Source organism: Octopus bimaculoides, chromosome 4 (assembly GCF_046866305.1).
Source record: "Octopus bimaculoides isolate indiv1 chromosome 4, ASM4686630v1, whole genome shotgun sequence".
Taxonomy (NCBI): Eukaryota; Metazoa; Mollusca; class Cephalopoda; order Octopoda; family Octopodidae; genus Octopus; species Octopus bimaculoides.
Genome location: NC_142931.1, coordinates 20,549,213 through 20,565,371, shown reverse-complemented (window position 1 = coordinate 20,565,371; position 16,159 = coordinate 20,549,213). Strand labels below are relative to the sequence as shown.

Below are 16,159 nucleotides of genomic sequence, written 5' to 3'. Positions count from 1 at the left end.
CACTGGCATGGGTGCCAGTTGCATGACACCAGTATTTTCCATGACTACGATTTCACTTGGCTTGATGGGTCCTTTTACATCCCACTAACACAGGTGCCAGTTATGTGACACTGATATCAGACACAACTATGATCTCACTTGGCTTGTCAGGTCGTCTCAAGCAAGGCATATCATCAAAAGTCTCGGCCACTAGTCATCACCTCTCTGAAGCCCAATGTTTGAAGATCATGCTTCACCACCTCGTCCCATGTCTTCCTGGGTCTACCTCTTCCACAGCTTCCTTCCACAGCTTCCTTCCACAGTTAGAGATCGGCATTTCTTTACACAGCTGCCCTCATCCATAGGCATCACATGACCATACCAGCACAGTCGTCTCTCTTGCACACCACATCTGATGCCTCTGATGCCCAACTTTTCTCTCAAGACACTTACGCTCTGTTTTACATGCACACTGACATTGCACATCCAGTGAAGCTTGCTAGCTTCATTTCTTTTACACACACACTCACACACATATATATATACATATATAAATAATAATAATAATTATCATTAACATATACAATTTACAGAGTGACTGAAGACCTGAGAGTTTTATGCATTGTGAGACTAAGTTAACACAAGAAGTTTAAGTTAATAGAGTAACATTGAAATTGATGAGTAATGATAGAGGTATGGTAAAGATGATAAAAGCTACATAGTCGATAGTCATCATCTACATGACACATGCATACATGCTTACACACACACACACACACACACACACACATACAGAAACAAAACTACAGTTTAAGAAGGAATATAAACTTGACAAGTAGTTGGTAGGAAGAGGTAAAAAAAGCAGTTAGTTTGGGTAACCATATACACATACACACATGTGTGAGTGTGTGTGTGTATCTATATTTACGTGCCTCTAACAATAGCTGATAAAAATGTTGGTTGGTTGATGTCTTGTTACACTTTACATCGTATAGAGAAAGGGGGGAGAGGGTAAAAGAGATACAGAGAGGTTTAACATAAGAGAAGAAGGATGAGTGCACATACAAGGTTTAGTAGCAGGCAATGAGTATAGGAACGTTACACGCACAAAGTGGGAAAGAATCAGAGATAGAAGAAGCAGGTGGTGGGGGAGTAAATGACGGAGTAGTTGATTGTAGGTGAAAAAGGCCCTGCAATATTTAATAGGTATTTTAATGAATATTTTCCTTGGATACTTTTCAAGTAAGCTATTTGTTTACAGAGTATTTTTTCCCCACTATGATATTCGTTAATTTAAGAATTCATATCAAACTGTTCCACATGGATATATCACATTTACAACAATAATATTGGTTTCAAACTTTGGCACCAGGCCGGCAATTTCGAGGAGGAAGTAAGTCGGTTACAAGGACAAAAGTGCGTCCAAGGTACTACTTTTATCGACTTCGAAAGGATGAAAGGCAGAGTTGGCCTCTGCGGAATTTGAACTCAGAACATTAAGACGTACGGAATGCCGCTATGCATTTCGCCTGTCGTGTAAATGATTCCGCCAGCTCGCCGTCTTCTTTGCAACAAAACTTTTGCGACCGTAAGCAATATCAGGAAATATGATATACGGAGAATCATTATAATTTAACTTTGAACATACACATTCTTTTACACGTTTCAGCTCTAAGGTTGTGGCCATGCTGATGCACCGCCAGTGAGGTATACGTACTTACGAAATTTCGGCCTGTTAACCTTCGTTGGACAGCTCGATGAAGGCTTAGGAGTTATCTTGTAAAAGTATTATATGTATATATGTATGTATGTATGTATGTGTGTGTGTGTGTGTAATATTTTACAAAATAAAGTGAATTACAAAGAAAGAAAAATTGAACTTTTTCATTACTTTATTTAAGGCAACCAGAATATTATATTATACATATTAAATAAGTTATATATTTTACATATGTGTAGACACAAATCCTAGAAATTGTTGTCACTGAGTACGTTGTCTTGTTCAATAAGCGACTTAAAATATTGAATTACTGTCATTGTTATTAATGACATTTAAGTTAAATGAGACATTCTTTCCAATGACGTTTTCTCTAATTGAAAAACTGTGGGTGGACATTGGAATTAGACACTGAGGGAAAATGGCTGTAACTTTTTTATTTTTTAATTTTGACGATTTTCGTTTTCGATAATGTGTTCTATATGTCACGGTCATGCGATTCCCCCTTTAAAAAAATTTTGGAACCCCCTCCCCCACCCCACACACAAAGGGTGGGTGGGGTGATGATGATTTTTTGGGGTTTTTTTTTTGGCGATTTTCATTTTTGACATTGTGTTCTACATGTCCAGGTCGTACGAATAGCCTTCTCGCAACTTAGATGTGAAAATGAACGGCTTACATTTATATTGAAACAGAAAAAGGATCATATGTGGAGTCCCCACCACGAAACTTGATATGCTAGAAATAACAGCTAAACGCGGACAATCCAACCTAACCCTAACCCTGACCCTAACCCAACCCTAACCAGATTTGGCTGTTATTTCTAGCATGTAAATAGCCTACTTGGTGAGGGGGGGGGATTGAAACTTTTCAAACAATTTTTTTTCAGAATCGGAATCTCCATAGCCTAAACGTGGGATTCCGTAAAAAAAATAAATAAATAAGGGGGGGGGGGAAGGTTCAGATTACATATAGTCCATCTGGACCAATGCAAGATTTGGATTGTCCGCGTTTAGCTGTTATTTCTAGCATATCAAGCTTCGTGGTGGGGACTCCACATATGATCCTTTTTCTGTTTCAATATAAATGTAAGCCGTTCATTTTCACATCTAAGTTGCGAGAAGGCTATTCGTACGACCTGGACATGTAGAACACAATGTCAAAAATGAAAATCGCCAGGAAAAAAAAAAAAAAAAAAAAAAAAAAAAAAAAATCACCCCCCCCCGTGTGTGGGGGTGGGTGGGGATTTGTCCAAAATTTCTTTTAGGGGGAATCGCATGACCGTGACATATAGAACACATTATCGAAAACGAAAATCGTCAAAATTATAAAACAAAAAAGTTACAGCCATTTCCCCTCAGCGTCTAATTCCAATGTCCACCAAACTGTGAGCTTTCCCCTGTTACTCAATTCTGTTCACTAATTATTCAGACGTTTGTGATTTTTGATTTCATTGGAACTTAAAATGAAAAAGAAAATGAACTTTTAAAAAAATCCTAAATTACTTGTTGACGTGGCGGGCAACGAACCGTTAAATTTGGATTCTACAGAATATAAATTACTCAACAAAAAAGTTTCCCCTCTACTCAATATAAAATAAATAGAAATTAAATTCCTGAAATTAGAGGAAAACATATTTCATTGCATAATAATACTGATCAATAATGCCCAACCAACAAGTGCGTTATAAAGGGAATGTAACATGCAATTGAACGAGAGTGTTTGCTCTTGACTAGGAACTCTTCTTTGTGCCACGTTCACGCAGGCGTCGTAAACAGGACGGGCAAGATGTCAGCTTCCTTACGGGAAAAGCAGACAGGTAGGAATTGTTCTTTATTTACTCTTCTACTATATATTTAGAATTTATTTTAACATTTTCGAATTAGATTTTGTCTTTAGATATTATGATATGCTTTGTCATTCGTGGCATTTGTTTTCAGGGACACACTAATGTCTCTTCGAAGAATTGTTACTTTTGCTGTTGTCGACATTACTGTTTATTGTTTTAAATCATGTGTTATTTTTGACAACTGTAGATCTATCTAACTTGTAGTGATGTTTCCCCTCTCCTATTTGGTCTATTTGCAATACTTATTTACATTTAAGTACACATTGGCTATATTTCTTCGTTATTAATTTGTGTGATAGCCGGGCCTTGTCTTATTTTATGCTGCGGTTGTCATTAACATTGACAGCTGTTTTTCTTTTGGGAGTTGGTGCCACTCAACTTACATACATGTATTTTTTCCTGTAAAAACATTAGGGTATCTTAATAAAGTATTATCCGTCCCTTAGAATTAACCAAACAATCGAAAAGTTTATAAAAAGCTCCCCGCAAAATCGTGGTAATTTGATTCGGCTTGGAGTACATTTAAATATAAAATAAAGTTACACCCCCTCCCGCTTTCACACGCATTCCATCGTATCTATGACCCTATTTCGAAATTCAATAATGCATTCGTAACTGAACACATTTACAATTTCAGGCAAAGTCATAACCATATTAATGATTAACTATAAAACTTCATTAAAACTCTTTTTATAAACTCAAAGAAATTGGTCTTGTTCTCTCCTTTCGTTTTTATATTTAGAATTCTCAATTATTTATATTCAATGAATGGCAAAATATGATTTTTCTTCAAGTACAATAGTTAATTTTTAAAAAGTGAGGGATAATATTAACTCATTTGATTCCACTGAGCTTACTAGTACCTATTTATTTTTTAGGAAGGATTAACGCTGAAATTTGAACTCAGATGCATAGCACAAAAATATTGAACAACTAGAACTCAAAATTCTTTCTTGAATGTTATAACAAGTTAAACTTCATTGAAGGATGTTTTATTACATTGTTTCTGTACTTAAGCCCAAGTTGTATGTATAAGGTTACGGGACAGGCCTTCTTTAAAAGTACAAGCAACATTGGTGGAGTGAAGTGGTTACAACTGAGAGATGCTTGTCAGAAATCCGAATGATGAGTGTGAGAAGGGTTTTAAGGTAGAAGGGCCTTTGCTCAGTCATTCCCATTTCCATTAGAATATTGAAGACTAGCAACTTCCTTGGTTGGATAGGCTGACAATAGAATCTTTTGTGACTTATTAATGTATCACAGTGGGATATTGTTCCATCATCTCAGCGATCATCTGCCTATTGAAACTTACATTTACAACTTTTACAACTTTTTTCGGTTATGAATTTTATGTGGCTGGATCTGCTGAAACATTCTTTGTAATGCTGAATACACAAGTCTGATTCACGGGGGCTGTAATTATCAGGCTTAACCCACCCATCCACCAAGACAATTCCTATGTTGTCACTTTTCAAATAGCTATGATGAGCCACTTGTGAGTGTTTGGTGACAGCTTGAGACTAATGATAGATGAGCTGTCCTAAAAACCCCCCAAAAACCCAGCAATGCATTCAGCAGTCATATTCATAAGAATTAATGTCTTAGTCTGCTCATCAAGTCTTGTTTGTATTTTATTTTATAATTATTTTAATATGACGTATTTAGTACTGTTGTGAGGCTCCTGTGGCTATCTGGGTTTAATTGTATGCCTGAATCATATGATCCATTCTTTTATTTGTTAAGGGTCAATGAAAAAGCATTACTCATGGTCTTTGCAAACCTTCTGAAACCAGTGAAATTGATGTTGTTAATATTCCACTGAAATTGTTGTTAGTTGATATCTGCAGGGAAGACATGTACAGCGAGAGAATTCTAGAGGGATTGCACTCTGGGGAGAAGGGACTGTATGTGGTGGTTAGTGTAGAGTCTGGAGAGCTGGACACAATGAGTGAGGAAAAGAGCTGAAAGTGTTAAACTGAAAGTATTTAAAGGGATGGCATGAAGTAGTCAGTACCAAGGAGCAGAGAGCATTAGTATCTTCTATTTTTCTGGGGCCACTGAAGAGTTTAGTCAAACAAATTAGCTTTGGTATTTTTTTAAAGCCTGGTACTTATTCTATCACTCTCTGTGCCAAACCACTAAGTTCCAGAGACGTAGTAAACCAGCCAGCACAAGTTGTCAAGTGGGGAGAGAGAGAGAGAGAGAGAGAGACACACACACACACACACACACACACACACACACACACACACACACACACACACACACACACACACACACACGTACGTTATTATTATTCATAATAAATAATAATATTAGTGGCTGCAAGCATAAAACTGTATAGGTAAATTAATAAAATATATATATATATATATATATATATATAAGCATATATATAATTAGGGTACTAAGAAGCACCAGCTTTGCTAAGGAAAGGAGTCATAACTCCAAAGCCACACTAATTATCACTAGATTTTTACAGGCATGGTAGAAAAAAAAACTAAGTGAATAAGAATTTTATCTTACCCCTGCAAGAAGGAATGGCAGTTAATTTGGTATCATGATTTCAAATTTAGCACCAAAAAGCATTTGATTCTCTTCAGCCAATCTACTCATAACAATCCTCTTAAATTCACTTTCCAATACCTGTGTATACATACATACATACATACATACACACACACACACATACACATGACAGGCTTTTTTCAGTTTACATCTACCAAATCCATTCACTGATAAGGCTTTGGTTGGCCTGGGGGCTATCATTCCAGTTAACCTTCCTTAGCTTACACCAGGTACATCTTTTGGAGTTTTTACCTACGCCTTTTCTACAGATTGAGCAGGGCCCTCTACCTGAAGGGATTTGTGATTTGTCTGCCTTCCTACTTACTAAGACTTTGGTTTTTGCTAGATTGACTCTAAGGCCCTTCGATTCTAGACCTTGCTTCCACACCTGAAACTTCATCTCTAATTCTGATAGTGACTCGGCTATTAGAGCAAGGTCATCAGCATAGAGGAGCTTCCAGGGGCAGCCTGTCTTGAATTCCTCTTATTGCCTGGAGGACTATGATGAACAAGAGGGGTCTGAGGACTGATCCTTGGTGAACCCCTACTTCTACTCGGAATTCTGCACTATACTCGTTGCCAACCCTCACCTTACTGACAGCATCCCTGTACAGGTTTTGTACAGTTCTCCCCAACCACTCATCTATCCCTAGTTTCTGCATTGACCACCAGATAAGGGATCGGGGGACCCTGTGAAAGGTGTTTCTCCATGTCAATGAAAGCCAAGTACAAGGCTTTATCTTTGGCTAGGAACTTCTCCTGGAGCTGTCTTACCAGAAATATAATATTAGCAGTGCTTCTCCCTGGCACAAACCCCAACTGCATCTTGTCTAGACTAACTCTCTCACTAATTAGTTGGACTATGACCCTATCTGTGACTTTCATCACCTGATCCACCAATTTGATACTTCTGTAATTATTCCTATCTAATGCGTCACTTTTACCTTTGTATCAGTTGACTATGGTGTTGCTATACCAGTCATTGGGTATAACTCCTTCATGTATCACCTGGTTGACTATACAGGTGACTCGACTATAACCTACACCGCCAGATATTTTAAGCATCTCAGCAGTGATTCCTGATGAGCTGGGGGAAAGGGGGGCTTTCCCTGTCTTCATACCCTTAATTGCTTTATCTACCAAGGTACTGTCAATTCAAATAGCTGGTCCTTCTATTGGGTCAGCATTTGGCAGACTCTCACCCATTCATTCTCTTCATTTAGTAACTTTTCATAGTGGCGTCTCCATGTTTCTCTCTTTGCAGCATCATTAAATACTAGTGAACCATCATCCATGTGGACACATTTTTCTCCTATGACATCACGATTCTCTCTCTCATACTGTCTTGCAATACGATGCAGCACAAATCTACACATCTCTGTTCAAGCACATTTAAATATTTGACCAAAAGCACCTTTATTCTAATTATATAATACTCAACATAGCATGATAGATAATTGTATTGTATGAGTCAATGAGGGATTCTCTATGTCAGGGTTGGGGAAATCTTTTCAGTAACAAGAGCAACTGAATAACGTTTGGATGGTGCTTTTTACATGCCACCGGCAGCATGGGAGCCAGTCAGGCGGCACTGGCATTGGCCACAGCTACAATTTCCATTTAACTATGATTTGATTTTGATTTTACTTGACTCAATAGGTCTCCTCAAGCACGGCGTATTGCCCGACGATTCAAAGGTACTATTTAAATGGGCTGGATATGCGATACTGGTGTAGGCTACGGCTGTGATATCACTTGTCGGGTCTTTCAAATACATTTTTTAGTGCAGCATAGATGTGGCTTTGTGGTTAGAAAGTTTGCTACCTAACCACACGGCTTTGGGTTCAGTCTCCTTGAGCAAATGTCTTCTTCTGTAGCCTTGGTTAATGAAAGACTTCTGATTGGATTTAGTTGATGGAAACTGAAAAAAGCTCTGTGTGTGTGTTTATATAGATGTGTCTGTGTATGTATTTGTGTGATAGTTGTAAATGAGTGTCACTGTCATACAAGTGGTGTTATTCATTTCCAATATTCTGTGAAAACATGTCTGCTCATGGGGAAATTTTACTTTACTTGGAAACAGGTGAAGGTAGGTGACAGGAAGGGCATCTGGCTGTAGAAAGTCTTCCTTGATAAACTCCATCCAATCCGAGCAAGCATGGAAAAGTGGATGGGAAACAGCATATCAAAGGCTCTAAAAACAGATTTTTTTTTGTTGTATCTTTATCCTTTATTTCTTTCAGTAATTAGATTGTGGCCCTGAAGGGTAAATTGCCTTCAGGAATTATAGCCGAATGAATCAACAACAGCAGTTATTATATATATATCATCATCATCATCATCGTTTAACGTCCGCTTCCCATGCTAGCATGGGTTGGACGATTTGACTGAGGACTGGTGAAACCGGATGGCAACACCAGGCTCCAATCTAATTTGGCAGAGTTTCTACAGCTGGATGCCCTTCCTAACGCCGCCTGGTATTTATTCTATTGATATCTCTTGGTAAACTACTAAGTTATGGAGATGTAAACACCAACACTCTCTCTCTCTCTCTCTGCTTCTAAGAACAGCGAATCAATGATACACACTGTTAAAGAATAGATTGTTTGCATGTAACAATAAATATGTTTTTAAATGCTTGGCCATCAGCATGCTCATATGTTACTATACCCATCTGTAATCACTTCTTTTGAATAATTATCAAATAGCTGTTTTGATGTTCCGTTTGACCTCTTCATGTGCTTAGTGGTTTGGAGGATAGTCAAAATTCATTAGGAACGATTGTTGAACACTTGTGCTAGATATACTTCATTTTAAGAAAAGTTTTTTGAAGTAGTGAAAGTATTTGATAATGAAAGCATTTTGCAGTTTGGTATACTAATAGTGCTGAAATTTTAATTGAATTCAATTTCAATAACAATGAATTGTTAAGAAACATAAATATTGGTACTTCCATTCTTTCGATTTCTAAAAAAATTTTTTTTTTTAAAAAGAATTCAACATTTTTATTTACCTTACCATTCCTTTTTTTTTTTTTTTTAATAACTAGACTGTTATTTGTCATATGATGGATAACATTGGAAAAAAAAACATAACATTAATAATTCTTTTACAAGGCCTGAAATTTTCTAGTTTGTTACACCAGCCTCAGTGTTTAGCTGGTACTTATTTTATCAACCCCAAAAGGATGAAAGGCGAAGTTGACCATGATGGCATTTGAACTCGGAATGCATTAGCTTTAATAATGAAGAGGACTGAACTAATTAAAAACTTAAATGCATTATCGATGGTTAACTCATATTGTTAGTCTTTTTCTTTTTATAATTTGACAAACGAGGTACTTTGTAACAAGTAGATTATGAACTAGATTATTTTATTAGTTCAACTATAGTACCTTAGTTGTATTTTAAAAATATTGCAGCGAATATATTTGACAACAGAAAGTTTATGGCGAAATACTTACGGTAGAAATTATCATGGCAAAAGTACTTAGACTGAGAATAAATAGGGCATATTTCCTTGAAGCAAAAATAGCTGCCATGAAAGTGAACAAGTAGTTCTCATTTCTTAAAAAAGCTCTAACAACTGGTTCATGTGAATAAATGTGAACCAGCTTCAGCTCAGCTCTGCCTGTGCTATATTAATGTGATGGATGGAAATTGTTTCATTGTGAGGAAGAGTCATGTTTCAAGGTATCATAATTATGTTAAGGATTAAAAGAAAAAAAAATATATATAAAAAAAGCTCATATCCTTAATGTTGGCATATGGTGGTGATTGAAGATGTAAAATAGTAGAACACCACCTGTTTTATCTTGGCATGTTAATTTGGGACCATTATAATTCCTCTGGGTTGTACTTTGGTTCTTTCTTTCATCACTGAATCAATTGCCATTGGTAAAAGAAAGGGAGATAGACAGCCTTGTCTCAGCTCCATCAGGACAGTGAATGGTTGTCAAAGTTCGATCATATACAACTTGGCATCATCTCTGCTATGACTTGTTGATACTGACATAAGCATTCCATTTTGGCAGGTGGTCATGGTTTATGCACCACTACAATTACTGCTTTAATATTTTATGCCACTCTGTTGCTCCAAAATTGAATACCTGCCAATATCACTAATGGTAAATTTTCTACATGTATATTTAACATATCATATCAAATTACATAATACTTGTAAAGCAATACATTTATATGATAATGAATAACAAAATACAAATGGCAACTTTACTCCTCCCTTTCCCCAATGCACAGACATGCTGGAGTAGGGGCCCATTGACATGGCCTCACTCAACCTGTGCTCACAATGTCTATTTCATCCCTCACAAAAGCCACTTAATAAGCACTGCCATCTTCTAGCTTACATGGGTCAAATAAGAATACTGAGCCACTCTTACTCTATAAGCAAATAATGTGTTTTATTTCATCATCATCATCATCGTTTAACGTCCGCTTTCCATGCTAGCATGGGTTGGACGATTTGACTGAGGACTGGTGAACCAGATTACTACACCAGGCTCCAATCTGATTTGGCAGAGTTTCTACAGCTGGGATGCTTTCTAACGCCAACCACTCAGAGAGTGTAGTGGGTGCTTTTACGTGCCACCCACACGAAGGCCAGTCAGGAGGTACTGGCAATGGCCACGCTCGAAATGGTATATTTTACGTGCCACCTGCACAGGAGCCAGTCCAGGGGCACTGGCAACGAACTCACTTAATTGAATAAAACATTCGTGCATAATTATAAATAAATGAGTGGATTTTTATTAATAGAAACTTTAAAAGAGCAGCTAATTATAAATTAGAAAACATTGAGTGTACAAAAACATTGGAATTTGAGAAGTAGGTATCCACTCCTGGAAGCAAGAGGTCACCTACTCTTTGTCATCAACCAACCTGCTAGAAACAGTAGTGAAATCTCTAAATCATACTGTGCTATCTTAGAAATAGGACCTAGTCAGTTTTGTAGCTGTAGGTACACACTATGTCTGAATAAAAGCTGTGGGTTGTCACAGCAGGAATACCTTTGATCATAAGTTTGCTCTGTGAAGGATGGCTTGGGTTAAATAGCAAAAGTATTATCAAAGCAGAATATTTAAAATCAAATTTGAATTATCTAATATAAGAAGCATATTAACTAACTTTACTTTGTTAACCAATTATTGTTTTTCACTTTGCAGTGGCTCTCAAGCGTATGCTTGCTTTCAATAATCAGCCGACAAAGCAAGTCTCAGCCGAGCCACAATGGAAGGTAAGTTTTACTTTGTAAAAATTTACTGAGCAATAAATTTTATAAACAATAGGTGAAGACGTGACTGTGTTGCTAAGAAGTTTATAGCTTCTGCTATAACTTCACACTGATCAGTATTATGTGAGTGAAATTTGGTGGTATGTGTATGTGTGTTGGGCATATGAAGATAAACTAAAATAGCCTGGGACATTACAGCTAATAGTGAAACATGCTTGGTGTCTTTGAAATTACCTGAAAATTTTCCTGAGTGAAGTAGTCCTTGTACCTTGATAATCCTGAAAAATTTAGCTCCTATGTATGGTTCTGATTTTATAGGGATTTGAAGTAGGGGGCTGAGCTGAATTTGAAGATTTTGCTAAATCTGGAACTATATTTAACCATCAGTATCTCAAGACAGATATTTTCAACTTTGAAAACCTATTATTTCCTTACTTCAGTGTGGAATTGGAAATTATATGTATGTCTCTGCAAATTGCTGACAGTGGCTGAAATACATGTCAAGGGCCTCTGATCTGTATAAATTACCTTCTTGATAGCCATCTTTTGACAAACCAGACTTGTTTGTTATTATTTACAACAAACTCCTTTGGTAACTAAGTGCCCCGTCTTTCCATGTTATGGAGATATCCTCATACCCAGCTGCCCTAGTCTGAGTTTGTAAGCTGCCTTGCTAATGACATCATGGAGAGACAGTTTCTCAACCGTAGTGAAAACCTGTCTCAGAAGCTGATGTCCTAGCTACATTAGATTACAAACATCCTTTATTCTTGTTAACTATGGCTGGTATAATGGGAAGGCTACATTAGAACAACCCTCTTCCTTCTCAGCTGTGGTCTCATTGGTAGCTGAACCCTCTCCTGACATCAAACACAACAGTATTTGAAAAGGGTTCACTGCTAATCACACAGAGGTGACATGGATTCTGCAACCTGCCATGAAGGTTACTTATCTCTGTAGTAAAGGTTTTAGTGCTGGTGGCACAATCAAATGTACCTAATCCACACTGTAAAGTGGTTGATTATAGGATGAGCATCCAGGTATGACAGCTTTACTAAAAAAAAACAGAAAAAAAGAAACCCAAAAGGAAGGTATATGAACTCTGCAAATAGCATCCAGTCAATCCATCTAGGATAGCAGTAATTCTAAATAAAAACTGTGTGTTTTACTTATATATCTTTTGATCCTGGAAGAATTAAAATGAAAAGCTGACCTCAAGGATTTGAATTAAGAATATTGAAGAATATCAAATTGAATACTGCTAGTTGTTTAATCCATCTTTGCTTATCCAACACCTAATTTAATTCTATGTTTCAATGTTATGAATAATATTGACACTTCCTTCTATGTAGTATATTTTCATATTTATATTCATTTACTATTATGTATGGAATAAAGAAATTTAAAGAGGTCATATCTATTTTCAGGTTTTGGTCTACGATCGATTTGGTCAGGACATAATTTCTCCACTTTTAAATGTAAAAGAATTAAGAGACTTAGGTGTAACTTTGCATATGTGAGTATAATACACTTGTTTTATGAGATAAGTATTTTCTCTTGATGGTTTAGTTTATTTCAGTTTTATGAAGACATTTTTATTATTTATATCTGCAGCACCATTAATGGTTATATTCGCAATGCCATAACACTTTCATTTAGAATGCTTCCTACTTTTACCCCCAGCAGAGACAACAATTTTAGCATGTTTGAATGTTCTTGCCAGCACCCTCCTCCTTTCTTTCTCTCTCTGGACTAACCCAACCAAATAGTACCCCCCCCTCTCTCTCTTTCTCTCTCTCTCTCTATTTTTCCCCGGGACTAATGCAACCAGATAGCAACCCACCTACTTACTTAATCTGACATTGGCATATTTCTATTCATATCTTGCGAAGACCTATTGGGGCAAGCGAAAGCGAAATCGTCATGGCACCTGTGCCGGATGGCACGTGTAAAGACATTCGAGTAAAGATTGTTGCCAGTGCTGCCGAACTGGCTCCTGTGCAGGTGGCACGTAAAATACACCATTTTGAGCGTGACCGTTGCCAGTACCGCCTGACTGGCCTTCGTGCCGGTGGCACGTAAAAGCACCCACTTCACTCTCGGAGTGGTTGGCATTAGGAAGGGCATCCAGCTGTAGAAACTCTGCCAAATCAGATTGGAGCCTGGTGTAGCCATCTGGTTTCACCAGTCCTCAGTCAAATCGTCCAACCCATGCTAGAATGGAAAGTGGACGTTAAACGACGATGACGACGATGATCTACTTTTATTATATATATCTGCATTACAAGTAATGCTTATATTTACAATGCTGATAACACTTTCATTTACAATGCTTCCTATTCTTACCCCCAGGAGGGACAACAATTTTAACATGTTTGAATGGTGATAGGTTTAAAGTGAGAACAACCTGTGTGACATGTCTATCAAAAGATCATGGAAACCTTCTTTTCAGGTGCTGAATAATATCTCTCCTTCCCATGTTTCCTTCCACATCCCTTTGCCAGTTTTTTAGAGTGGCACTGTCAATGTAGGCACATTGAGATGTAGATTGAATGAGATTGTAGAGATGCTTGAATGGAGAACTGTTGATATATGCTGCATACAAGAGGTAAGGTAAGTTTGGTTTTGTGCCAGGTAGAAGCACCACTGATGCTATATTTCTGGTAAGGCAACTGCAGGAGAAATATCTAGCCAAACATAGACCTCTATACTTGGCTTTTGTTGACATGGAGAAAGCCTTTGACAGGGTCCCCTGGTCCCTTATCTGGCGGTCAATGCAGAAATTAGTGATAGATGAGTGGTTGGTGAGAGCTGTACAAAACCTGTACAGGGATGTTGCCAGTAAGGTGAGGGTTGGCAACGAGTATAGTGAAGAATTCCAGGTAGAAGTAGGGGTTCACCAAGGATCAGTCCTCAGCCCCCAGGACTCCAGGCAATAACAGAGGAATTCAAGACAAGCTGCCCCTAGGAGCTCCTCTATGCCGATGACCTTGCTCTAATAGCTGAGTCACTACCAAAACTAGAGACGAAGTTTCAGGTGTGAAAGCAAGGTCTAGAATCAAAGGGCCTTAGAGTCAGTGTAGCAAAAACCAAAATCTTAGTAAGCAGGAAGGTTGACAAATCACAAATCCCTTCAGGTAGATGGCTCTGCTTGATCTGTAGAAAAGTTGTAGGTAGAAATTCCATAAGATGTACCTGGTGTAAGCTATGGATACATAAGAGGTGCAGCAATATCAAAGGAAGGTTAACCAGGAAGATAGTTTTTGTGTGTGGGAGATGCACAAGGGGCAACAAACACTGAAGATGTACAGAAAACAGATTCCGTCACATGCCAAGGGGAGAAACTAGAAGTAGTTGATAGCTTCTGCTACCTAGGTGGGGTGGATGATCAGAGAGCATAGCTGCTAAAATAAGAATAGCCTGGGAAAAGTTCAGAGTGCTCTTACCTCTGCTGGTAACAAAGTGAAAGGTAGACTATATGATGCATCTGTGTGATCAGCCATGTTACATGGCAGTGAAACATGTGTCATGACTGCTGAGGATAAGTGTAGGCTTGAAAGAAATGAAGCTAGTATGATCTGCTGGATGTGTAATGTCAGTGTGCACACACGACAGAGTGTAAGTGCCCTGAGAGAAATGTTGGACATAAGAGGCATCAGATGTGGTGTGCAAGAGGGATGACTGCTCTGGTATGGTCATGTGCTGCATATGGATGAGGAGAGCTGTGTGAAGAAGTGTCACACCCTAACTGTGGAAGGGGCAGACCCAGGAAAACATGGAATGAAGTGGTGAAGCATGACCTTCGAACGTTGGGCCTCACAGAGGCAACTACAAGCGACTGAGACCTTTGGAGATATGCTGTGATTGAGAAGACCCGACAAGTAAAGTAAGATCACAGCCGTGGGTGATACCAGTGTCACATAACCAGCCCATTTAAAAGTATCCTTGAATTACCAGGCAATATGCTGTGTTTGAGAAGACCTGTTGAATCAAGTGAAATTGTAGTCATCACTGATGCCAGTGCTGCCTGACTGGTACCCATGTTGGTGGCACGTAAAAAGCACCACTCTAGCATGGGTCACTGCCAGATTGGCTCCCCATGCTGGTGGGACATAAAAAGCATCTGCTGAATGTGGTCAGTGCCTGTGCCCCCTGACTGGCTCCTGTGCTGGTGGTACATAAAAGGTACCATCTAAATGTGGTCAGTGCCAGTGCTTCCTGACTGGCTCCCATGCTGGTGGCCCGTAAAAAGCACCCATTGCACTCTCAGAGTGGTTGGCATTAGGAAGGGCATCCAGGTGTAGAAACCTTGCCAGATCAGATTGGAGCCTGGTGCAGCCTACTGGCTTGCCAATCCTCAGTCAGACTAACCAACCCATGTCAGCATGGAAAACGGACTTTAAGCGATGATGATATGTATATAACAAGTATCTTTCCTACTACAACCACTACTGTTACAATGCATTACTATTGCTACCACTTTGCATTATCTGTTGCTTCTCTCTCTACTATCCTCTCACTTTATTTCTAACACACACACACACATTCTTTCTCACTCTCTCATGTTTTGACTTCTCTTTTCCCCTGTTTGCATCACCAAACCTACTCTTATCTTCTATCTATTTTAATTCCTCTTTTCTCTGCTTCTTAATTTGCTACCTTCATGCAGTGCCTTTCTGTCAGTTATTCTTTCAATTATTAATTTTTCATGTTTGTTTAATTCATTTTATTGTTTCATTAAGCTACAGTATTTATGACTTTAGTTACATCTCTTCTTGGTTTATAAAATCTTTTTG

At 38.2% G+C, this 16,159-nt stretch overlaps 1 protein-coding gene across 1 annotated transcript in view; it reads left to right on the top strand.

Moving 5' to 3' along the window:
• Positions 1-3,454: 3,454 nt before the first annotated feature.
• The window catches only part of LOC106881541 (sec1 family domain-containing protein 1), a 107,110-nt gene continuing 94,405 nt past the window's right edge, over positions 3,455-16,159 (top strand). The window contains exons 1-3 of the mRNA XM_014931969.3: positions 3,455-3,515; positions 11,296-11,366; positions 12,791-12,879. Of these exons, the coding sequence (XP_014787455.1) occupies positions 3,485-3,515; positions 11,296-11,366; positions 12,791-12,879 (191 nt within the window). The 5' untranslated portion in view covers positions 3,455-3,484. The remainder of the gene's footprint in view (positions 3,516-11,295; positions 11,367-12,790; positions 12,880-16,159) is intronic.